General features: G+C 37.6%; 1 protein-coding gene and 1 pseudogene across 1 annotated transcript; one reads left to right on the forward strand and one right to left on the reverse strand.

Moving 5' to 3' along the window:
• Positions 1-826: 826 nt before the first annotated feature.
• LOC146377086 (uncharacterized) lies at positions 827-5,175 on the forward strand (annotated as a pseudogene).
• Positions 5,176-5,429: 254 nt separating this feature from the next.
• Positions 5,430-11,118, reverse strand: LOC146377087 (uncharacterized). The gene is made up of 16 exons (XM_084944339.1): positions 11,089-11,118; positions 10,592-10,614; positions 9,958-10,171; positions 9,768-9,843; positions 9,355-9,626; positions 9,071-9,148; positions 8,711-8,752; positions 8,558-8,631; positions 8,159-8,200; positions 7,687-7,892; positions 7,511-7,607; positions 7,248-7,467; positions 7,004-7,107; positions 6,768-6,912; positions 6,180-6,303; positions 5,430-5,785 (listed from the first exon to the last, which is right to left on the reverse strand). The coding sequence occupies exons 1-16, from the start codon at positions 11,116-11,118 to the stop codon at positions 5,487-5,489; spliced, it is 2,046 nt and encodes a 681-aa protein (XP_084800465.1). The 3' UTR covers positions 5,430-5,486.
• Between the last annotated feature and the right edge of the window lie 10,220 nt (positions 11,119-21,338).

Consider the following 21,338-nt stretch of genomic DNA (forward strand, 5'->3'; position numbering starts at 1 on the left):
ATTACATGACCACTTTAAGACGGCGCAACAACAAGATGTAGCGACCCCGAGTCTCCGTTTCAAGTTTTATTTAAAGCGTGGACCTTTATATACCAGATTTTAAATTTTGTAATCAAAACCAGAGTTATGATTAAAAAAAATATATGCAACATTTTATTTCTGAATAAAACTGCTGTATTTACTGCGAGGAGAAACAGTAAAAACAGTGTTTTCTATGGACAGCGCTAGCACGCACTCTGCTTGCGCGTGAAAAAAAGAAAAAGAAAAACACCCCTTCCCTATTAGTGTTAAAGCGTACCATGTCGACCAATCAAAAAATTATATGGTAACATGTGGCATTTGGTTGTTTAGGAAGAGGGAAAAGTTTTAAGAGTGATGCCGGCGAGTGAGCGAAAGAAAGAGAGCGAGCAAGTTTTGAGTTGTTAAGAGATTTTTGACGTTTGGCGTGTTTGCAGTGTGTAGTGTAGTGGGATAAGCCCTGCTATCAGGCCTGCAGGGTTTTTCCCTGTGGTTCTTCTCTGCATTACAGTGAACAGAAACAATTTTTTGGGAGTGGCACAAATAATGTGTGTGGTATCTTATTTGATGCAGAGCACCTGATTGTTCTAGATAGATACTACATTTTTAGATAAATAGTTGCATATAACCTTGTTTGCAAAACTTGTGCAAAGGTTTTTATAATTTACAAATTCTATTTCCATTTCAAGATTTGAAAATGAATCATTAGGCATGTTAGTGGTTGTTACAGTAAAAATTTAGACCTGAATTTAGGTTTATTGTATTAATAACGTATGTCAAACTGAAAAAAATAAGTATAAATTCAGACATGCGAGGTTGTGCTAAAAAGAATGATACTAAACAAGGTAAGCTTAATAGTTTTTAAAGGTGAAATATAGAGGTCAAATCAAAAGTAGTCAAAAATGGCCAATTATACCCTGGACCCCACAGGGTTAAGTCACTGATTAAATTGTTTGGAAGAATGACTACAGCTGTAGTGAGCATCTGTTATTCAAACATCAACAAAATATCTTACAACTAATGAACTTACCATATAGCACTTCAAAAACTTTAAGCCCTCGAAATTCCCGCTTTCCATGGTGCCCAACGAAGTTATATTGCCTGGAAAGAGCATTGTCCATAATGAAGGCCATCATTCTCTGCCACAACAGCAACCTTAGGACACGTAAGGACAATAATTTTACTGACAGTAGTACCATCAGTCACACCTAAAAGAAAGCAAGCACAGCTACACAGTAATTAGGCTCTATAATATTGATGCTATTTCACTGAGAAAGAGTTAGGTGTCAAAGTCGAACACTGTCTGATGCAAATGCAAAGAGCTAAATGATTCACCAAAAGTAATTTCTTAAGTTTTGGGTTTGGCATGGCACAACTTATAACTAGGTAATGTTTGGAGAAGTTATTTTATTAACAAAAATAGCAACTTTTGTTCAGCTCTCCTCCCACTCCATTGCACTGACCATGTTCGAACAAACAGCAACTTTCCTTGATCATAACTGCTAGCAGGAAACACAGACTGATTGAGGCATTAATTGTTGAATATTGTTATTACATCATTATTATTTACCACTTCTTTTAGGAAGACAGGGTCTGCCAGTTTTTGCTCCAGTGCTGCCACATCTGCTACTGTCCGGATGGGAAATACAGCACCCTCGAGTAATACTGCAGCAACTGGTCCATCACGTTGTGTAAGGAGAGACTGTAGCATTCGACTGTGGACCCTCTGTCCTTAATGTCTTCCAGGAGGGTTAGAACACGTACAAACATGCTCGTATTGGTGGCTTGTAGAAGTTGTCTTGGAACTGGTTGTGAAACAGGTGAAGGAGTTGAGGGTTGTAGCGACTGAACAAATGGATGAGTCATGTTCAGGAAGGGAGTTTCATTTGAATGTCTATTCTCCATTGCTGATGGTGGTGAGGTCTCTGGCTGTTCCGCAGTGTTGTCCCAATCCTCATCAGAGCTCGACAGGATCACTTTTATCACTCTCCAACCAAAATTAACTGAACCAGCAGCAAAAGAAGGTCCAAAGTACGCTTTACATTTGATAAATACTGTCATTAATTCCCTCTTGCTGTCTTGTTATGGGCAGAAATCTGTGCCATCAGAAACTGAAATTGAATAAGTTAAATTTGAATTTGAATTGCTTAGATTGAATCTGAATTGTAACTTGAATAAATGCTTTTGAAAACTGAATTTGAATTAGTCTAATTTGAAATTGAATTTATGGTTTGAAAATGATCATCACTAAATTGAAATTGAATTTTATATTTTGAAAATGAATTCATTTGCTTTGAAACTGCATTTTATCCTTTAAAAATTCAGCTCTCGAATAATTTCAGTTTCATTTCTCACCTTTCAGTTTCAGTTCTACAATTCAATTTCAGTTCCAAAATTCAGTTTTTTGGAACTTACATCCGGTTCCGGTTCTTGCGTAATCGCGCGCAGAGTAATCGAACTTCGTTTTACTAGCGGACCGCAAGTGGCAATCTACGACATCTTGAGCTGGAGCTGGAGTAATTCTTCTGAAGACATTCGTGATGTCAAATGACCAGTTGAGAAACTCTCAGGTTGGTAATAAATGTATTACATGTATAAGAACAAGCGTCATCTTAACAAATAATACCCGTACAGTAACGTTTATGCGTGTTGTAGCTGTTAGCTAAAAACGCTAATTTAGCGTAGATTGCCCTGGGTTCAGCGTTGACAAACAAATATGAAAGACTCCTTTCAATAGAATCCCAAAGTTGTCATCTTGTAGCCCTCTGGAGTCCTCCACACTTGCAGAGGCCCCTACAGTAGGATGAAGGAAAATTTACAGGCTAGTTTCAGGTGTGAGGAAGTTGCAGGTTTCCTGAAAAGCACTATTAATTCTTTAAAGTGCTTGAAATCCATGAAACTGTGCTTATTATTGTTAAATTCTTGTGGATTTAAAATGTGAAGGCAACGCTGATGGTTTGTAATGGCCTCAAGTGACACTTATTATTAACAGTTATCTTAATACTAAATGACATTGTATTGCATTTCCTTTTTCAGAACATATTCGTGCAGGAGTGCTTGTCCAGAAGGCTGGAGTATGTCCTCAACAACGACCCTCTTGACCTTGATTTTCTGGAGTACATTGTGACCCAAGAGAGGACTTTCATGAATGCACTGGAGAATGCTGACCTTCCTGCTGATGTCTGCGAAGCTATAGAAGAACTGAGCAGCTTGTTACACCAGCAAAACAACCCTCCCCCCTTCAACTCTGTGGTACAGATTATTGGTCCTTATGGGCGTTTTAGGCTTCAGGTCACAGAGAATCACCTCCAAAGTCTTCTTCAGCTTGGTCTACCTGCCACATGTGTAGCAGACCTTCTTGGTGTCTCAAGACGTACCATGTACAGGAGAATGCAGGAGTACAACATGTCAGTTAGGAGTCTTTACTCTACCATATCTAATGACGCTCTTGATGCCAAAGTGAGAGACATTAAATCCAGACTACCTCATGCTGGATATCAGATTGTCAAGGGTTGCCTTCAAGCTGCGGGCCACCGTGTACAGTGGAACAGACTAAAGGCATCAATGCACAGAGTTGATACAGAGGGCATCTTAACAAGAATGTCAACTTTGGGCTGTGTGGTTCGGCGAAAGTACTCTGTTCAAGGCCCACATTTCCTACAGCACATTGACACCAATCATAAATTAATTAGGTTTGTTTTGGCATAGAAAATTAAATGACTAACATACTTCTGAATAATTTTATCCATCAGATGCTTTATGCTTTGCTTGTCTTTTTTTCACCAGATACAACATAGTGATATTTGGCGGCATAGATGGCTACTCTAGGAAGGTAAGTTGCGTACCCAAATACAGCACATATTATTAAATCCACAAAGACTTTCTCACATCTTGTTATCTTTTCTCTCTCCGCTTATGTAATTATACAGCTCACATATTTTGATCATATTGTGTATTATGACAGTTTGCACACTCTTGTCACATGTCCTCCTATAAACATTTTGTATATATGTATGAATTTTTAATGTGGTGGTGTTAATCAATTTTCCCCCAGTTTAGATTATGTACCTTAATGCTGCATGCAACAGCACTTGATTTTTTTCTGGACGGAGTGAGAAGATTTGGATGGCCTTACAAGTGAGTAATTCTTCGTTAAATTTATTCTGGAGTTTGTCTCATGATTTGTGTTTGCCATGTTTAACCATGAAATGATCAGGATTTCAGTGCTGTATATAAATTTGCAAGTGTGTCAATCATGTATTTGAATAATTTTTTTGTGTATTTTGTTCTTTCAATACTTATTTCAAAATCTTATATGGTACAGAGTGAGAGCTGACCAAGGAGTTGAAAATGTCAAGATTGCTGAAATGATGTTCACTGTGAGAGGCACAGGATGTGGAAGCTTCATAAGTGGAAAAAGCGTGCACAACCAGAGGTAATGCTTGTAAGATCTAAATGGCATAACATTGTTATTTCATCATGATTGACTCCAGCTGAATTGCTGTTTGGCTGTCCTTTGTTAGTTTTTGATTGACCTTTCAGACCTTTTCTGTATTTTTTTTTCAAATGTAGAATTGAGCGCCTATGGAGGGACGTTTGGACAGGGGTGACACACATTTATTATGATGTACTACACAGCTTGGAGGAAGATGGATTTCTTAACATCTCAGATAGTCTTCATCTCTTCTGTGCCCATTACACCTTCCTCTCAAGACTCAAGGGGGATTTGGCAGCACCCCATCAGAGAGCCACAGAGATATGAAGAAAATTTGGCAGTTGAGTAATAATGGCAATGTTTTGGTTTTATTGAGTGCTATATGTAGATTTTTAAAATCATTTACATATGCTGCTTTATTTCAGGAAATCCAAATTGAGAGCATTGATTGGGAGCGTGCAGGGCTATCCCATCATAACAACCCAGGTGTTTTGGTGCCAGAAATGGAATGTCCACTGAATGCTGAAGATATTGAATCTCTACGCCTTTCCATAGATCCTCTTGTGCCTTCATGTAGTTTTGGAAGAGACATTTACCTGACCACACTCTCACATGCTCTTCACCTACATCACCATCCATGAAAGTTGCAGCTTGGCCCATCAGAGAGTAAAATTATAAGAACATGTTATTTTACAAACTGCTAGTGATAGTTTTTCTTTTAAATAATCCCTTCTTCTAAGAAGAATAAGAACCTCTCCTTGTTTTAATGGTAATTTTCATTTTCTTACTTTCTGTTACACTCATGAACCCAAATAGATACTCACAAGCTGACACAGTCAAATGGAGGAGGGAATGAGATCAGCAAGGACTATATTGACAAAAACTTTTTTTTTAATAATTTCAATGGCAATAAACAGAATGCTTAAACTGTAAAACAATAAAAAAAAAAAACCATCAAGCAACACATGTCGATTTTTTTGTTTTACTAACATTTCATGGAACAATCAAGATGTCTGGCTGGCTGATCATGCTCCTAAATATGAAGAAATGCCTGACCATAGTGGAACGCGTTTGTCATCACATGCTTGAGCTCTTCATAAGTTTGCATATGCTGAACAGGTAGCTTGACTGTATTACTACATGCTGTAACAGTTGGGTAGCAAACTTCATGAGCGCCATACTGAATATGGCATGAGTGGTTGAACTGCACAGAGACTTTGAAGTTCATCTTCTCATCTGGCAGGACAGGAATGTGGCCTTGTCCTGTGAGCCACTGTAAGAATGAACTTGGGGAAAGGATGACTGGACGGTCACTGGTCTCAGGCTCTTCACCTTTTTTTAAAAAAAGACAAAGCAGTCATTTAGATAAAATATTAGATACTCTTTACCTGTAACTTCACAAACACAACTTAAAAATTTAATTACTGACAAAGAGTGAACAAGCACCCATAGTGTAATCTACAGCTGTGGCCAAAGGTTTACAGAATAAGAATTGTTTTCACACATTTTGCTGCTTTTGTTTTTTTATATCTTTTTGTAAAACGTTTTCTGAAGTGTACTCCAGAAACGTCGGACAAAAAGATCTAAAAACACTAAAGCAGCAAACTCCATGAAAACCAAGACTGGCCGTTCTCTAAAAGTTTAGCCATTCCTTACATAAAATTATGATTCCAAGTTTAACACAGAAAGACAAAATACATTGACAGTAAACTACATGTGCACTTACGTGATTCCAGCTCTTGCAAGAAGTCCTGTAGATGGTTCATAATCCTCATTTCCACCCGTTCTTTGTTGGAGCCCTTCTCGCTGAACTCAGGATGGCATGTTGCAAAAACAAACTCAGCATCAGCCTGGTAAGAAAGACAAAGAAAATTGTGACTTTATCTGAATCAAGACTTAATTGTAATTGAGATCAAGGATCTATTATTTTGTCTTTATTCTAAGTAATTGTATTCTTTTGTCACACATAAAGACAGGGACTTAAACGTCTGTCTCATGCTGCTTGCTAGTTCTTCTCATTTAATCTTATAACTTTGTATAGATCAAGTCTCTTTATAACTCTGTAGGTTACATGTAAATACTCCTTGTTAAAAGGGATTTTTTCATTGCTCCTGATGCCTTGTGTTTGCTCTAAACGGTTCAGGAATATTAAGCAACTTAAGACAATTTTGAATATTCTTTTTCCAGTGCCACCATTAATTACATTCTCTACTATAGGACTTAAAGTATATACTGTAAAGTAAAGGTAAAGAGCACTTTGAACTGCTATTCACAATTACAAGTGTTATCCCTACTAAAGCCAACATTTACTCACCTTAACTTCCACCCCTGGGACAAACAGCGATTGGCAGATGTTTGGGTACTGCTTCAGTAGATCAGTAAGACCATAAAGTTTGAGACCATCACGTAGCTGGGAGAGGAGAGGCACCAACCGAAGTGTGGCATGAAGAACAACAGCGCTGAAATGCAGAAAGGAAGAAAAAGTAGCATGCTGCTAAATGAAAAAAAAAAAAAACTTTTTTTGGGGGGGAAACAGTAAAACAGTTTTACCGAACAATTTCTTCTTTCTTTTCGACATTAACAGGTCCATGATAGCCACAACTCAAAATTTCATCAGTGAGTTCTGTCATTTTATCTTCTGTGGCCGAAGCAACCTTAAAGGACACAAACATACACATTAACATGACCAATTCCAGAGTCCTATAATTTGCAAATAACATAAGGGATGGTAAAGTCTGTGCTAAACATGTAATTCAAAACACTGTAGAGCAGTGAAACCTTTAAGACTTCATACCTGGGAGATAACAGAAGTATAATGAACATCACAGACATCCTCTTTCCTAATGTTCTCAATCTGCAGCTCTCCACTGCACAAGTACTGGTAACACCAATCTTTGAGGCAGCAGGGTGGTGGCCCACCTTGCGCCAGACTAACTGCCCAAATTTCACCAGCACTACTGTGAGAGGAGAAGAGATAAATAACATCAATCAGGTAATTTCCAATGCGTGTGTGTGTACACACAACTGAGGACCCCAATGCATGTGAGAAAGGCCTACCGGAAGTTTCCTAGATCGAGATCCAGCAATGAATATTTGGGAGCCTTCCCAGTCTGGTCACCCTCAAATAGCCTTTGCCCCAAGCCTGCAACCATTTCTTTTAACACAAATAGTTAGTCCGGTTAAGTAGCCATTTTCACTCCTATCAATTTAGATCACATTTTAAATATGAGTACCTGTGAGGAATTCTTTCCGTAATGCCCCTGTATCAATTCCTGCCTCTCCGATGAATGTGACCCTCAGCTGATTTGTAGGCAATGCCTTTTTTTGCCTCTTCCACTGTGCAAGTCCCCGCTCCACCATATTGGATCTTGAGACAGTGATACGGAATTCTTCCTCTGTATTCACAGCAGTACTTATGGCCTGCAGGATTTCATCCAGGCTAATGGAGAAAAACTCGCAATGACAAACATAATACTGGAAACCATGTTGTGTGTATTCATGTGTATTCTTTAATGTCTTTTAGGTTTTCAAACTGAATTGTGTCACCACTAGCAGTATGTGACTTTGACCTAACAGAAGAAGAAAATGCAGTAGACAGGCTAAGCCTTTAGGTAGCTGGATTCCTTTACACAAAGGGTACTTGGCAGAAATTGTTTGAAAACCACTGTACAGAGCATTGAAGAAAGACTACTGATGTGTACAAACCTAGAAATGCCCATTCTTTGTTGTGAAGGTAGGTTTGCATTGCTGTAATGAAAAAATTACAGAGTAAAAACCACATCACTTGACCTCAAACATGTACTGTACAAAAGCAACAAATAAAATACCTTTAAAACTTAAAAACTTAAAAGAGAACTTCTTCAACCGTGTTGTAATAACTTCTGTAAGACTTAAACAATTAAAAATGTTATGGCAACAATGACAAAACCTAATGCAAAAAAAAAACTTTATAAGGATCAAAACCAAAGTATAACATACATGGCACAATCAGTAACAAAGCATAAAATGCTGTCTATCAAAATATAAATTAATAGGTGGACAGCAAAAGGCTTGTAGGGAAATTCTCAAACATACGTTGGAAGCCATATTAAAAGACTGCATTACCTCTCACAACACTCGCTTGCATGTGCCTCCACCTCATTCTGAGGAAATGTCTCACCGCAGACAGGGCACACAATCTGTAACAGGAAACAATATCAACGATAGAATCAATAATGCCTCAAAGACAGACATTCAACACGTTGCACTCAACATTACCTTTGCAGTTGAGGACAAAATAATGACATCTTCCTCCACATCCTGTCAAGACAAGCAAAGAAAGGGGAAAAAACCAGCAACTTTAAAAGAATGGAATTGTGATGTGATTGCATACATCTGATTGTTGCTATCTGTTGTTATCTGTCAACTTTCATTACAAATACAGCTTACATAGGCTACCCACTTTAAATATAAGGAATAAATCCAACCTCTAATAATGAACCTCTTCAACTTGGCTATTGTAGGACACTTTAATCAAACTCAATTTTCTCCCCATTCAATGTAAGGCATCATATTTATGTTCCCGTGTTTGTCATGCACAGTCAAATAGATAAGGGTTAAAGGGGTACCAAACTTCACCTTTAGATGTGAGTTAAGTTGATCGTCTTCTGTATGTGGTATGGGATGTGGTGCGTCCTCTATGTCTTCATTACAAGTCTGATAAAGGAGAATAGCAAGTACAAACTTAATAAATTACCTACAGAAACACAAGCAAGTGTAGTGACATCCACAACATTGAACATGAAGCTCCTGACTGATAAAAACATTTTCAAAACACGTTTCAGTCATTACGTAGTTTTATAGGACAAAGCTACGTGTAATGTGATCTCCCAGACTCATCCATGCAACGGGACTGTACACACCTCCTGTGCATTAGTATCTGAAGGCTGACATGTTTCAACATGCAGTGCTAAGAGTTGAAGTGGGTAGCTGGTTTGACATGAGTGGCACATCGCTTTTGGCATATTGGAGAAGGAGCTAGAGTCAGGAGGCAGCGGCTGAGTGTCTAGCTCTTCCTGGATTGGAGCAATGTATAGGACGGTCTTTCCCCCAGCACTTGCATTTTTTAGCAGTGACCCAGTATATCCACTGTCCTCAGGAGGCACCATATTTAGTTTCCGAGAACCCCATCCACCTGTCGAGAAAAGTGAGTGATTCAGTACTATTCAAAATGTGGCAGTACACATTGCAGTGCATTCATGGTCATGATATCATCAAAATTCTTCTATAACTATCAATTCAAAAGTTGGAATGGCCATTAAGAGGTTTTTTCTACCTGCTCCTTTGTAAATCAGCCAGCCCCCAGAAACACTTTCCAGTTTTGGATACAGATCTTTGAGTCTTGAACATACCTTTGAAATAAACCATCAGCCACCAAATTAATTGACTCTGAATAAAGACAAACACTTTTTGATCGTTAACTTACAACAAATATATTTTCCTGTCAATGTGGAGCAGTACCTTACCTCATCATGACTGTAGCTGTCAGGTATCGGTGTAGACCTACGTCCCAAACCAGCTTGCAGATGGACAAATTCTTCACTGCCTTTTGGAGTAGACTGAACAAGCTTGGGTAAGAGATAAAAATTAAGTTGTATCTCTTTAACTGGTGTGAATTGGTTGGCAGGCCCTCGAAAGCACCGGCGCTTTTCTTTGTTTCCATAAAGAGCAGGAAAAGACCTGTGAAGACATGTTGTAAGTTGATATAAAATAATACAATTGTACATCTGAACAAGTTATGGGTATTGAGAACTTAAATAAGTAAGTATAAGGAACAACAAGTCTGACAAAGGAACAAATACAACAAGGAACCTAGTCATTTCTGTGTGGATACTTGGTCGGCCATCTCTCCCTCTCTCCTGACTCGTTTCCTGTCTGCTAGAATGACACAATATTCAGAAGATGCATCACATCATTTTATGCTAACTAATTAATATAGTACAACAGTAAAACACATGTCAAATGATTCAAAAGTCATTTGGTAATCTGTGCATGTGTTGTTTGTGTCTAGCTTCACAAAACCTGAGAGGCTCTTGGTGAGTCTGACCACTGGGCCGAACAGTGGTAGAAGTTAGTAAATTTAGCAGGTGTCTTGCTGACCTGACAATTTCTGAACTGTCTGCCTGTCAAACACAAGAATTGAGGAGTATGTTAAGAGTACTGTGTATTTAATCATACACTATGTAACAGAAAAGTTATATATCATATCACACCGAAGTGATCAGTAATGATCCAGACACTGATGAGTGTTAGACTAAATATACACTGTAGCTAAGGGTTTTAAGTAAGCTAAAGACTCGGGATGCTGTGTGAGACATAAGTAAACCCAAATAGCAATGGTTTTGACATTCTTTTGCACGTTTTCCTACTGTAGGGGCCTCTGCAAGTGTGGAGGACTCCGGAGGGCTACAAGATGACAACTTTGGGATTCTATTGAAAGGAGTCTTTCATATTTGTTTGTCAACGCTGAACCCAGGGCAATCTACGCTAAATTAGCGTTTTTAGCTAACAGCTACAACACGCATAAACGTTACTGTACGGGTATTATTTGTTAAGATGACGCTTGTTCTTATACATGTAATACATTTATTACCAACCTGAGAGTTTCTCAACTGGTCATTTGACATCACGAATGTCTTCAGAAGAATTACTCCAGCTCCAGCTCAAGATGTCGTAGATTGCCACTTGCGGGCCGCTAGTAAAACGAAGTTCGATTACTCTGCGCGCGATTACGCAAGAACCGGAACCGGATGTAAGTTCCACAAAACTGAATTTTGGAACTGAAATTGAATTGTAGAACTGAAATTGAATTGTAGAACTGAAACTGAATGGTGAGAAGTGAAACTGAAATTATTCGAGAGCTGAATTTTTAAAGGATAAAATGCAGTTTCAAAGCAAATGAATTCATTTTCAAAATATAAAATTCAATTTCAATTTAGTGATGATCATTTTCAAACCATAAATTCAATTTCAAATTAGACTAATTCAAATTCAGTTTTCAAAAGCATTTATTCAAGTTACAATTCAGATTCAATCTAAGCAATTCAAATTCAAATTTAACTTATTCAAATTCAGTTTCTGATGGCACAGATTTCTGCCCATATCTTGTTTCCACCACGATTTAAAAATAAATAAATAAATAAAAAAAGTGTAAAAATCACACTTCCTGCACAGCTCTCTCATAGTGTACTTCAAGAAAAGTTTCCCCATCTGAAATCTGTTTTCCACATTATTCCCTTGCTTATTATACATCAGTGTACGGTTGTGCTTAGCGCTGTTGTCAGTTGTTTTTTTGTGCCAAATTATGCCAAATTGCAAAAAACTCAGCTTGTCCTCTAATAAAACCTCTAATAAAACCTCTGTAACTTTGCTCTGCTTTACTTCAGCAGCATCAGGTAATGTTCATATATTGATTTATGGTTTTCTTCAGTTTTTGTTCAACTGCAGAATATTTCTAAGGCTATCTGATTTAAAAAGCCACTCCAGGAAAATCTCCTTCATGTTTTTCTGTGTTTTATCCTCAGTTGCTTTGGCATAAAGACATCTGCTGTGATGCTTACACCAGCCTTAAAAGCTGTTTTATTACAATAAAAGACCCTGACATCGCTTTATAAAGTAACAATTCTAATTGTTACAAACTCAAAAAAAGATTCCTACTAGTATATTTCTGGCATGCATCAAATTTTGAATAGAAATACATTTTGAAATATACACTGCTTCTTATATCAAAGTTTGTAAAAATCAAGAAAGAAATAAACCACACAAAACCCTTGCTACTATTCACTCCACTGTCCAACAGCAAAATCAAACCAATATACAGATATTAATAACATATTTATGTAATAGTGTGACTGTGCAATTTATAAGTAGCCATAGTCAGCCAAGTCATAATTAAAACAACAAACATCTCAAGTTTTGAGATAATTGCAAACCCTCCTGGCCAAGAACCACACAAGCTGTCCATGCAGGAAGGCTGATAAAGGAGCAAGCACAAAATTCAAACAAATTTAAGCCATAATGAAACAAATTAAAATAACAGTGCGCATGCACAAATCAGGCATCAGACAAACACTTAAAGATCACAGATCTTTAGAACCACATCCAAAGAGCAATTGCTTTTCTTTTTTATAAATAAATAAATGTGTAGATTCTAGCTAAATATACATTACAAAAAGGAAAAAAGGAGGGCCACAGCAATCATAGTAAAAGAAGTTGGCACTGTGGCCCTAACAAGACCCATCAGTTCTGCTTAAATAATCAGTTTCCCTCATGTACAGAGCTTGCACAACAGTAAGAGGCAGATTCTAGAGTCAGTACACTATTTCTGATGAAGTTCTCACTAAAACAACTACACATATAAAGTTGCATACTAAAGTGTGTATAAAAAACCCCCCCCAAACAAATCAAGAACACCTATATTTTATTTGCTTTTTCTGGAAAAATGAGAACAAGAAAACTATGAAAAACTAGAAAAATTTGCATTTCCTGCAAAAATGCTGTGTGGATGCCTTAACGCTGAAGATTTCTGCTGAAAAAAGCTGAAAAAAACGTTGCCCTGAGCAGGATTCAAACCTGGCCCTTCTGGTCTCAAGGCAGCTACTCATCTCACTGAGCCAAACTCCTTGTCACAAAGAAGAGGTGGAGAGACTGACAATTCTGCTGAAATGAGCAGAAGCTGCTGAGAATTGTGCTGATAAGAGGTGAAAAGTCTAAAAAATTTTCAGAAGAGGTGAATAAGCAGAATTTGGGCAGAAAAGAGGTGAAAATTCTGGAATTTCTGCTGAAAAGAGTTGAATCAGCAGAATTTCTGCTGAAAAGAGTTTTTTTCTGAAAACAGCAGAAAAAACTGAAAATTTTGCTGAAAAGAGTTCAATCAGCAGAATTTCTGCTGGAAAGAGTTGAATGAGCAGAATTCTGCTGAAAAGAGGTTTTTGCTGAAAACAGCTGAAAAAGCTGGGATTTGTGCTGAAAAGTGGTGAAAAAACTGAAAATTCTGCTGAAAAGGGGTGAAAAAGCTGAAATTTGTGTTGAAAATAGTTAAAAAAGTTTAACTATTAACTGAAAGAAATGTTGCCATAAGCGGGATTTGAACCCCGGCCTCCCACTCCGAGAACGGCTGCTCATCTCACTGAGCTAAAACACAGCTCAACCCAGCATGCAAAATCAGTGACCACATTGATAATGTGTTCCATTTATTTCAATGGTCAAAAGTCATAACACACATTAGCAGAAATAGCAGAATTTTTTAAAGTTTAAACATAGTATTTCTGCTAAAACTTAGTATTTATACTAAATAATATTTTTTTCCTGTCAAATCATAGCATTTGTGCTGAAACAAAGAAAATTCTGCCAAATCATAGTATTTGAGCCAAATCATACAATTTGTGCTAAAAGATTATTTATGATTTATGATTTAGCAGAAATACTGGGACTTGGTAGAAATACTATGATTTACATGAAATACTTTGCTCTTAGCAGAAGTACTACAATCTAGCAAAAAGTACTACAGCATAGCAGAAATTCTATCATTGAGCAGAATTACTAGGATTTAGAAGAAATACTATGATTTGGCACAAACACTATGTTTTAGCACAAACACTGATGTGGCTCAAGAACCTTTATTGTGCAGTTATACTATGATTTGGAAGAAATACTATGCTTTGGCACAAATACTATGATTTGGAAGAAATACTATGTTTTAGCACAAATACTATGATTTGGCTCAAATACTATGATTTACCAGTAATACTGTGTTTTGGTACAAATGCTATGCTTTGGCACAAATGCTATGCTTTGGCACAAATGCTATGATTTGGCAGACACTATGATTTAGCAGAGATAATATGATTTGGCAGAAATACTAAACTTTGGCACAAATACTATAATTGAGTACAAGTACTATAAGATTACAGAAATACTATGATTTAGCAGAAATGCAATGTTTTTGCAGAAACACTGTAATATCGCTTAAATAGTATGAAATAGCAGTAATACTATGATTTGGCAGAAATACTACTTTTTAGCACAAATACTATGATTTGGCAGAAATACTATGACTTAGTAGTAATACTATAACATAACAGATTTCCTCAAAATACTATGAAATTGCAGTAATTCTATGACTTGGCAGAGATACTACGTTTTAGCACAAATACTATAACAAAGCAGAAATACTATGACTTAGTAGTAATACTATAACATAACAGTTCAATGTTCTTGCACAAATACCACAATATGGCAGAAATACTATGTTTTAGCACAAATACTGTGATTTGGTATAAATACTATGATTTGGCACATATACTATATTCCACAGATACACTATAACATAACAGATATTCTACGACTTAGTAGTAATACTATAACATAACAGAATTATTAATTGGGCCAAAATACTATAATTTGGCACAAATACCATGATTTGGCAAAAATACCATGATTTGGCACAAATACGATGATTGGGTACAAATACTATGATTCTGCAGAAATACTGCGTTTTAGCACAACTACTTAGATTTGACTGAAATACTATGATTTAGAAGAAATACTATGACTCCATACAAATACGATGCTTTGGGACAAATACTATGTCTTGGTTCGAATACTATGATGTGCAACAAATACTATGATTTGGCACAAGTACTATGATTTAGTACAAATACTACGAATTGGCAAAAATACTGTGACTTAGTAGTAATACTATAAAATAACAGATATACTGTGATTTTGCAGACATAGTATGTTTTTGCACATATACTATGATTTCGCTCAAATACTATGAAATTGCAGTAGTACTATGATTTGGCAGAAATACTATGCCTTAGTAGTAATACTATAACATAAGAGATATACTATGGTTTTGCAGACATACTATGTTTTTGCACAAATACCATGATTTGGCACAAATGCTATGATTTAGCAGAAATACTATGATTGGGTACAAATACTATGATTTGGCAATAATACTGCGTTTTAACAACTACTGAGATTTGATTGAAATACTATGATTTAGAAGAAATACTATGACTCCATACAAATACGATGCTTTAGCACAAATACTATGATTTGGCACAAGTACTATGATTTAGAACAAATACTATGATTGGGCAGAAGTACTATGTTTCAGTACAAATAATATGATTTGGCAGGAATACTCTGATTTAGCAGAAATACTATGTTTTAACATAAATACTATCTTTTGGCAGAAATTCCTGCTAAAAGGTACTATTTCTGCTTTTTATCAGAAATACTGTAATTTGGCATAAATACTATGATTTGGGATAAATACTATGATTTGGCACATATACTATATTCAGCACATATACTATAACATAACAGAAATTCCTCCACTTAGTAGTAATACTATAACATAACGGAAATATCATGATTTGGCCCCAAAACCATGATTTTGCACAAATACCATGATTTTGCAAAAATACTATGATTTAGCAGAAATACTATGATTTAGCAGAAGTACTAAGATGTAGTAGAAGTACTTTGCTTTAGCAGAAATACTATGATTGAGGAGTAATACTTAAACATAGGAGAAATATTGATACACACATACACAGAGAGTAAAGGGAACAGGAGCTGTTGAGAGTCTGGGCTTGGTATATGTAGGTCAGTTAAATTAGCTGCACCTGCTGTAGTCAGCCCTTACACACACAGACACAGAGAGAGGTGTGAGTTTTCTTCAGTGTATTTCTGACATTCAGGATTCCCCTCGAACAAATGGCCATAATTTCCTAACCGTAGAGGCTAGAACGGTCATTAAGACATTGTTTTGTTCAGAAGAGATGGGGGAATCTTCAGGTCTTCATAATTCAGAGATAAAATATAAATTATTAAAGATATATGACTTGTAATACACTGTAACTGAGTAGAGGCAAAGCAAAAACTGCCTTGACTTGCTCTCAAACAACCTTTGGTAACTCTAAATCTATATGGAGCATCAAAATCATTCTTTCACCGTAAGAAACAGCAGGCTTGGGTGAACAGTCATGGAAATTTTCAGGGCTCTGTGGAAATCCATCAAAAAGATATGACAAGAGAAAAAAGTGCCTCATTTCCAGAGTTTGAAATCTGAAGAAATCTGAGCGAGGGACAAATTTCCTACCCTCAAACAAGTCTAACTCATCTGAGAACGGTAATAGTTGAGAAAATAATTCTTGAATTGTGAGCGTCAGGAGTGTCTGAAGATATACGGGGACAAGCCTTATGTCTTAACTTCGCTTCGTTAAGGAGATATGACAATTTGAAAATGCCTCTCATTAGAGAAATCCAGCGGTGATTTTGAACAAACTCTCCATTGAGTTTCTATGGAGAGTTTTCACACTTTGTGTTACTCTGAGGAGATTTGCAAAAAATCTATAAGTCCCACAACAATGATAGTGACATTTTCTGAAAGCCAGCAAAAATACCTACGTTTTGATGTATAATTTGTGGAAGTTGAGTGGAAATTGAGCGAGTAGCAAGAAGTTGTTCAGACATGAAGAGAAAATTCAGAACGGACGAGTGCGCACTCTGAGTTAATTGCATAGCAACCATAGCAACGCATGTATTTTCTGAAAAATCACAATTTTGCAACTGAAGACTTAAAGAGGGATAAGATTAAAACAGTAGAAGATCTGAAAAAGCTGAATCATACAGGAATAGCCCAATAATTTGAGAACATTTTAAAGTTTGAATGGAGTTTCTAGGTGAAAGTATGAGGAAGTAGTTAAGTTTCAAAAACAAGCAAATTTTAGCAGAATTGCAGAAGTTTCCCATTCATTTCAATGGGACAAATTAAGCTTAATATTTTAAAAAGTATAATAGCAGAAAATACCAAAAGACATAGCAGGAATTAGCAGAAATAGCAGAATAGTTTAAAATTTGAATGGTGAAAATCGGCTGAAAATTGTGGAAGTAGTTAAGTGCCAAAAAGTGTACGGAAGTCCCAAGAGGAACTCAATAGTGTGGATGCTTAAAGCATCCACACAATGATGATGTCTTCTACAGAAATAGAGTGCTCACTGATCTGCCTCTCTGACTGCTGTGCATGCTCCTGACACAGGGGCAAAAGCTGGGGACTAGTTGCTCATGGCCATGGCCTACCCTCCTCACTTAGCTGTGAGGAATGAAGCTAATAAAGACAACACCAAAGCAATTTTGGTTGCTGTGATAGTGAAAATACCCTCCCATATTCCTCTTAAAAAATTTGAACTTCGTTAAATTGGTCTAATAAAGTCCTTTATTAATACTAATCATAGAGAAAAACCAAGATAATGTTTAAGTACAACTTGATGTTAAGTACACGCAGTCATTAATTTTGGTGCAAGGTAAGCAGTATACAGGACACCAGACAATGCTTTCAAACTGTGAAAATTGGCTAAATCCAACATTACGTAAAAATTTCAACTAGCTTAGCCTTGCTTGAGTGCTAGGAAAAGGTTCGCCAGCACTTGTGCCATACATTACTTTGCAGCATCATAACTTTGTAAACATTTCATTTATACTTAGAGATTCAAATTAAGTCAAAAGGTTCTTACCCTTAGTGCAGAAAATAAGTCCGTAGCTCAACGATGCACTTAATCCAAAAATTGCCAGCTTAACTGTCAGCTTTGTCCAAGGGCGCGAAATGAAGAATGTTCCAGAATGGGGGGGACCATTGACTGTAGAAAAGATGGACGACGCGACACTGTCACTACCCGATCCGTACCGGAAACCCGATCGGTACCCCGCATGCGCGAAAGGTGTCTACTTCCGGTTGAAGCGTTTTACGATAGTTACAGGTCAGAGTATCTGTTAAGATGTTAAGAATAATAAGTATATCTTAAAATGTTTGCAATAATGAAACATTTCAATATAATGTAGACAAAAACGAAAAATAAAAAGATAGTTACTGATCAGGACGCTCCGATCCTTACTGCGCATGTGTAAAGTCGGACCGTACAAACCGGTTCTACCCGATCGGTACCGCGCATGTGCAGGGGTTTTCTTCTTCTTCTGTTTGTTTAAATTCAAATTGACTATGTGCACGAGACAATGCTAACTTCCTGGTTTGAGACCGGATGTGGGGTTGTGCATTTCCGGTAGCTTTACTTTGCGGTCAATCGCTACTGCGAAGATATACTCCAAAATCATGTCCAAAACTCGAAAACGGAAAGATTGCGTTAAGTTACAAAGAGCAGAAGGTGGGAACACTCACCGCTGTTGTGTCATAAAAAAATCTAATGATCAATTTTGACGTTTAAAGCGTTTAGATCGATCAGTTGTTTACATCACTCAACACAAGCAGAACTGCATTACTGCATGCAGAAGACACATCATCCACATTCAGAAGCACATCTCTGTATAATGACTGGTCTTATGATTTAAACAGGCAAATGTTCAGCATTCAAACTACAGGTGAAGAATAGTCAAACCAGATGTTTCCCCCGTTATGTCGATATCAGCTAGTCAAGTACACACCTACACAGCATGTTAACAAACTGTGAAAAAAGCCACACAAAAAATGAATGATTGCTGGTAACGGTTTCTATACATTAGTATTTACGAAGGGTATGTTGTGACTTACCTTCAAAATTACAGCGGTCCCTCCTATAACGCGGTTCACCTTTCACCTTGCTGTTTCGCGGATTTTTTAGTGCAAGTTTGCATGCTTTTTTTTACGTCACATTGTGTCCTGTGTCCTGATCGCTGCGACGATCTCCTCCGTGACGTCTCTCCTGTACAGTACAGAATCGCTGCATCGATCGCTAGCAGTGTGACTCTGAAGTGCAGTACTGTATGTCCACGAAACGTTTTGCACCGTCAAAAAATAAAATTGGCTACTTGATTTCACCTATCGCTGGTTATTTTTAGAACATAACACCCGCGATAAACGAGGGACAGCTGAGAAATATAACATTTGAATCCCTTTTCTCTTTTGCTCTGAGGCGCGGGGGAAAAATATCGACAAGTCGATGAACATCATTTACAGATATATTGGGTAAATGCCCAAGACATCTATAGAAATGTAAATCGCCGCTTGATTCATTCATTTGCTTAACTTGTTTTGGACCGTAAACCAGGCGCGAATAGGACACCGGAAACAAAGCTCCCCACAGGAGTTTCCGCACCGGAAGTAGCATATGCTAACGTGCACATAGTCAATTCAAATTTTATTTGAATGGCAGTTTACTCCCCAGTGTACGAGGATACCGCCACCTGCTGACCGAGCGAATGAACCCTATTATAAACTGAAGCAGCGTCATTACAAATGCGTGTTAAATTTGATTTAGTGATAGTCGAGTGAGTTTATGCTTGTCTGTGAGGAGAGGATTGTTGGAATAGTGATGATGATGTCCGCTATCACTGTCAATTGTCAGTAAACACTTAATCTGGCTGATGAATCTTTACATGACACATTACTAAGTCAATATTATTAAGTCTGTAATTAGGCGCCATTCTTATTATTTTACGGCGCTGTTGTTCAATCGGGGGACACTCTCTGTGGAGGAGAAAAGCATGAATTTGTTTGTATACGGATTATCTATTGTTTAAATGTCCCGGGCAGTCGAAAAGGAGGCAGAGCTGTTGAGAAATGCTAGGAGCTAACTGGGCGCTAACCGTATCATTCAAATATATTGAATGTCGCAATGTTGGCAAAGAGAGGAAGTGACGTAAGATTTGCGCATGCGGGGTACCGATCGGGTTTCCGGTACGGATCGGGTAGTGACATCCACCACCTCCTACCATTGTGCAAAAATGAAGCCAAAATACCCCGCTTGTGGAGGCTGCCATCTTGCAAATTTGGAGCCAGAGTCTGCGCAGTAGTGACTTGAGGTGGAGCAACTGTGTAAGGCTCCCGCCCACACACCCGCTGGACGTGACTGCTAACACGCCCCTCTACACTTTTTACGTAGCCCGGTGACTCGAGTTTTTTTGCTGGTTTACCGCGACTGACGACTCGTTTAATTAAGGTAAATACAACCATGTCACTGTTATAAAAAAAGACACACAGCTTATCATCTTATAGTTCTAAAATCGCTCTGTTGTTAATTCGTTTGCTAGATTAGCCGCTAGCATATGCACTGTGTTGGAGGCCTGTTGCTAGCTAGTTAGCGAAGCTACACACCTGTTACTCTAATAGTCTGTATTATTGACATTCACCCTGGAGAGAAACTAGTGAGGGAGACCATCAGGACCAAGCTGGGTTTCCTGGGTCCAGAGGTTTGGAGAAACTTCTTCACTTTCTTTCATGACAGCTGTCCTGTGCCAGAAGTTCCGTTGACCCGCTGAAAGAGGCATCATTTAAGAAACAACAGGAAGACTGAAGCTCATCGCATTGATCAAGCAGGACTCATGATCTTCACCAGCAGCTCCCTGACAGGGAAATCTTCAGCACTCCTCCGTAGGCCCGCCCCAGGAGATGGATAAACCCAGCATTTCATGAACACTGTGATGGAGACCTTTGCTTTGTGTAATGTTATAAATACTCTGATACTCCCCAGAGGCTCCAGACTTTTACATAAACATAATATATTCAGTCCTGTAGAAAGTTATATATTTAAAAATATATGATCCTCTCTGGTTACTCTGGTATGAATAACTCTGAATTACTTTATGGTAAATAACACACCATCTGCAAAAAACTGTGAAAGAATTCCAGATGACAAGTTTGTAGTTCAATATACAAGTGACGACCTTTGACTTTCATCAGGTTTTATTAAATTGTGTTAGAGAAAATCTCATATGCTCTTCGTGCAGCTGAGTACATCAAGTGTTTAAAACGGAAGCTGTGCAGGTCTGAGATCAGCAGCTCTCTGAAACACCAAACTGAGGTCCTGTTAATGCTGATATATAGTGACACAGTTACATGAGT

The sequence above is a fragment of the Perissodus microlepis genome, chromosome 11 (assembly GCF_051167445.1).
Source record: "Perissodus microlepis isolate ML-2025 ecotype Zambia chromosome 11, ASM5116744v1, whole genome shotgun sequence".
NCBI lineage: Eukaryota > Metazoa > Chordata > Actinopteri > Cichliformes > Cichlidae > Perissodus > Perissodus microlepis.

Bases quoted from the DNA above. Each gene is read 5' to 3' on its own strand.
- LOC146377087 (XM_084944339.1), bottom strand. From the start codon at position 11,118: ATGTCAAATGACCAGTTGAGAAACTCTCAG. The intron at 10,172-10,591 runs GTCAGCAAGACA...ATGTCTTCACAG, and splicing joins GACAGTTCAGAAATTGTCAG to GTCTTTTCCTGCTCTTTATG. The intron at 9,627-9,767 runs GTAGAAAAAACC...TTTTCTCGACAG, and splicing joins GCTGATTTACAAAGGAGCAG to GTGGATGGGGTTCTCGGAAA.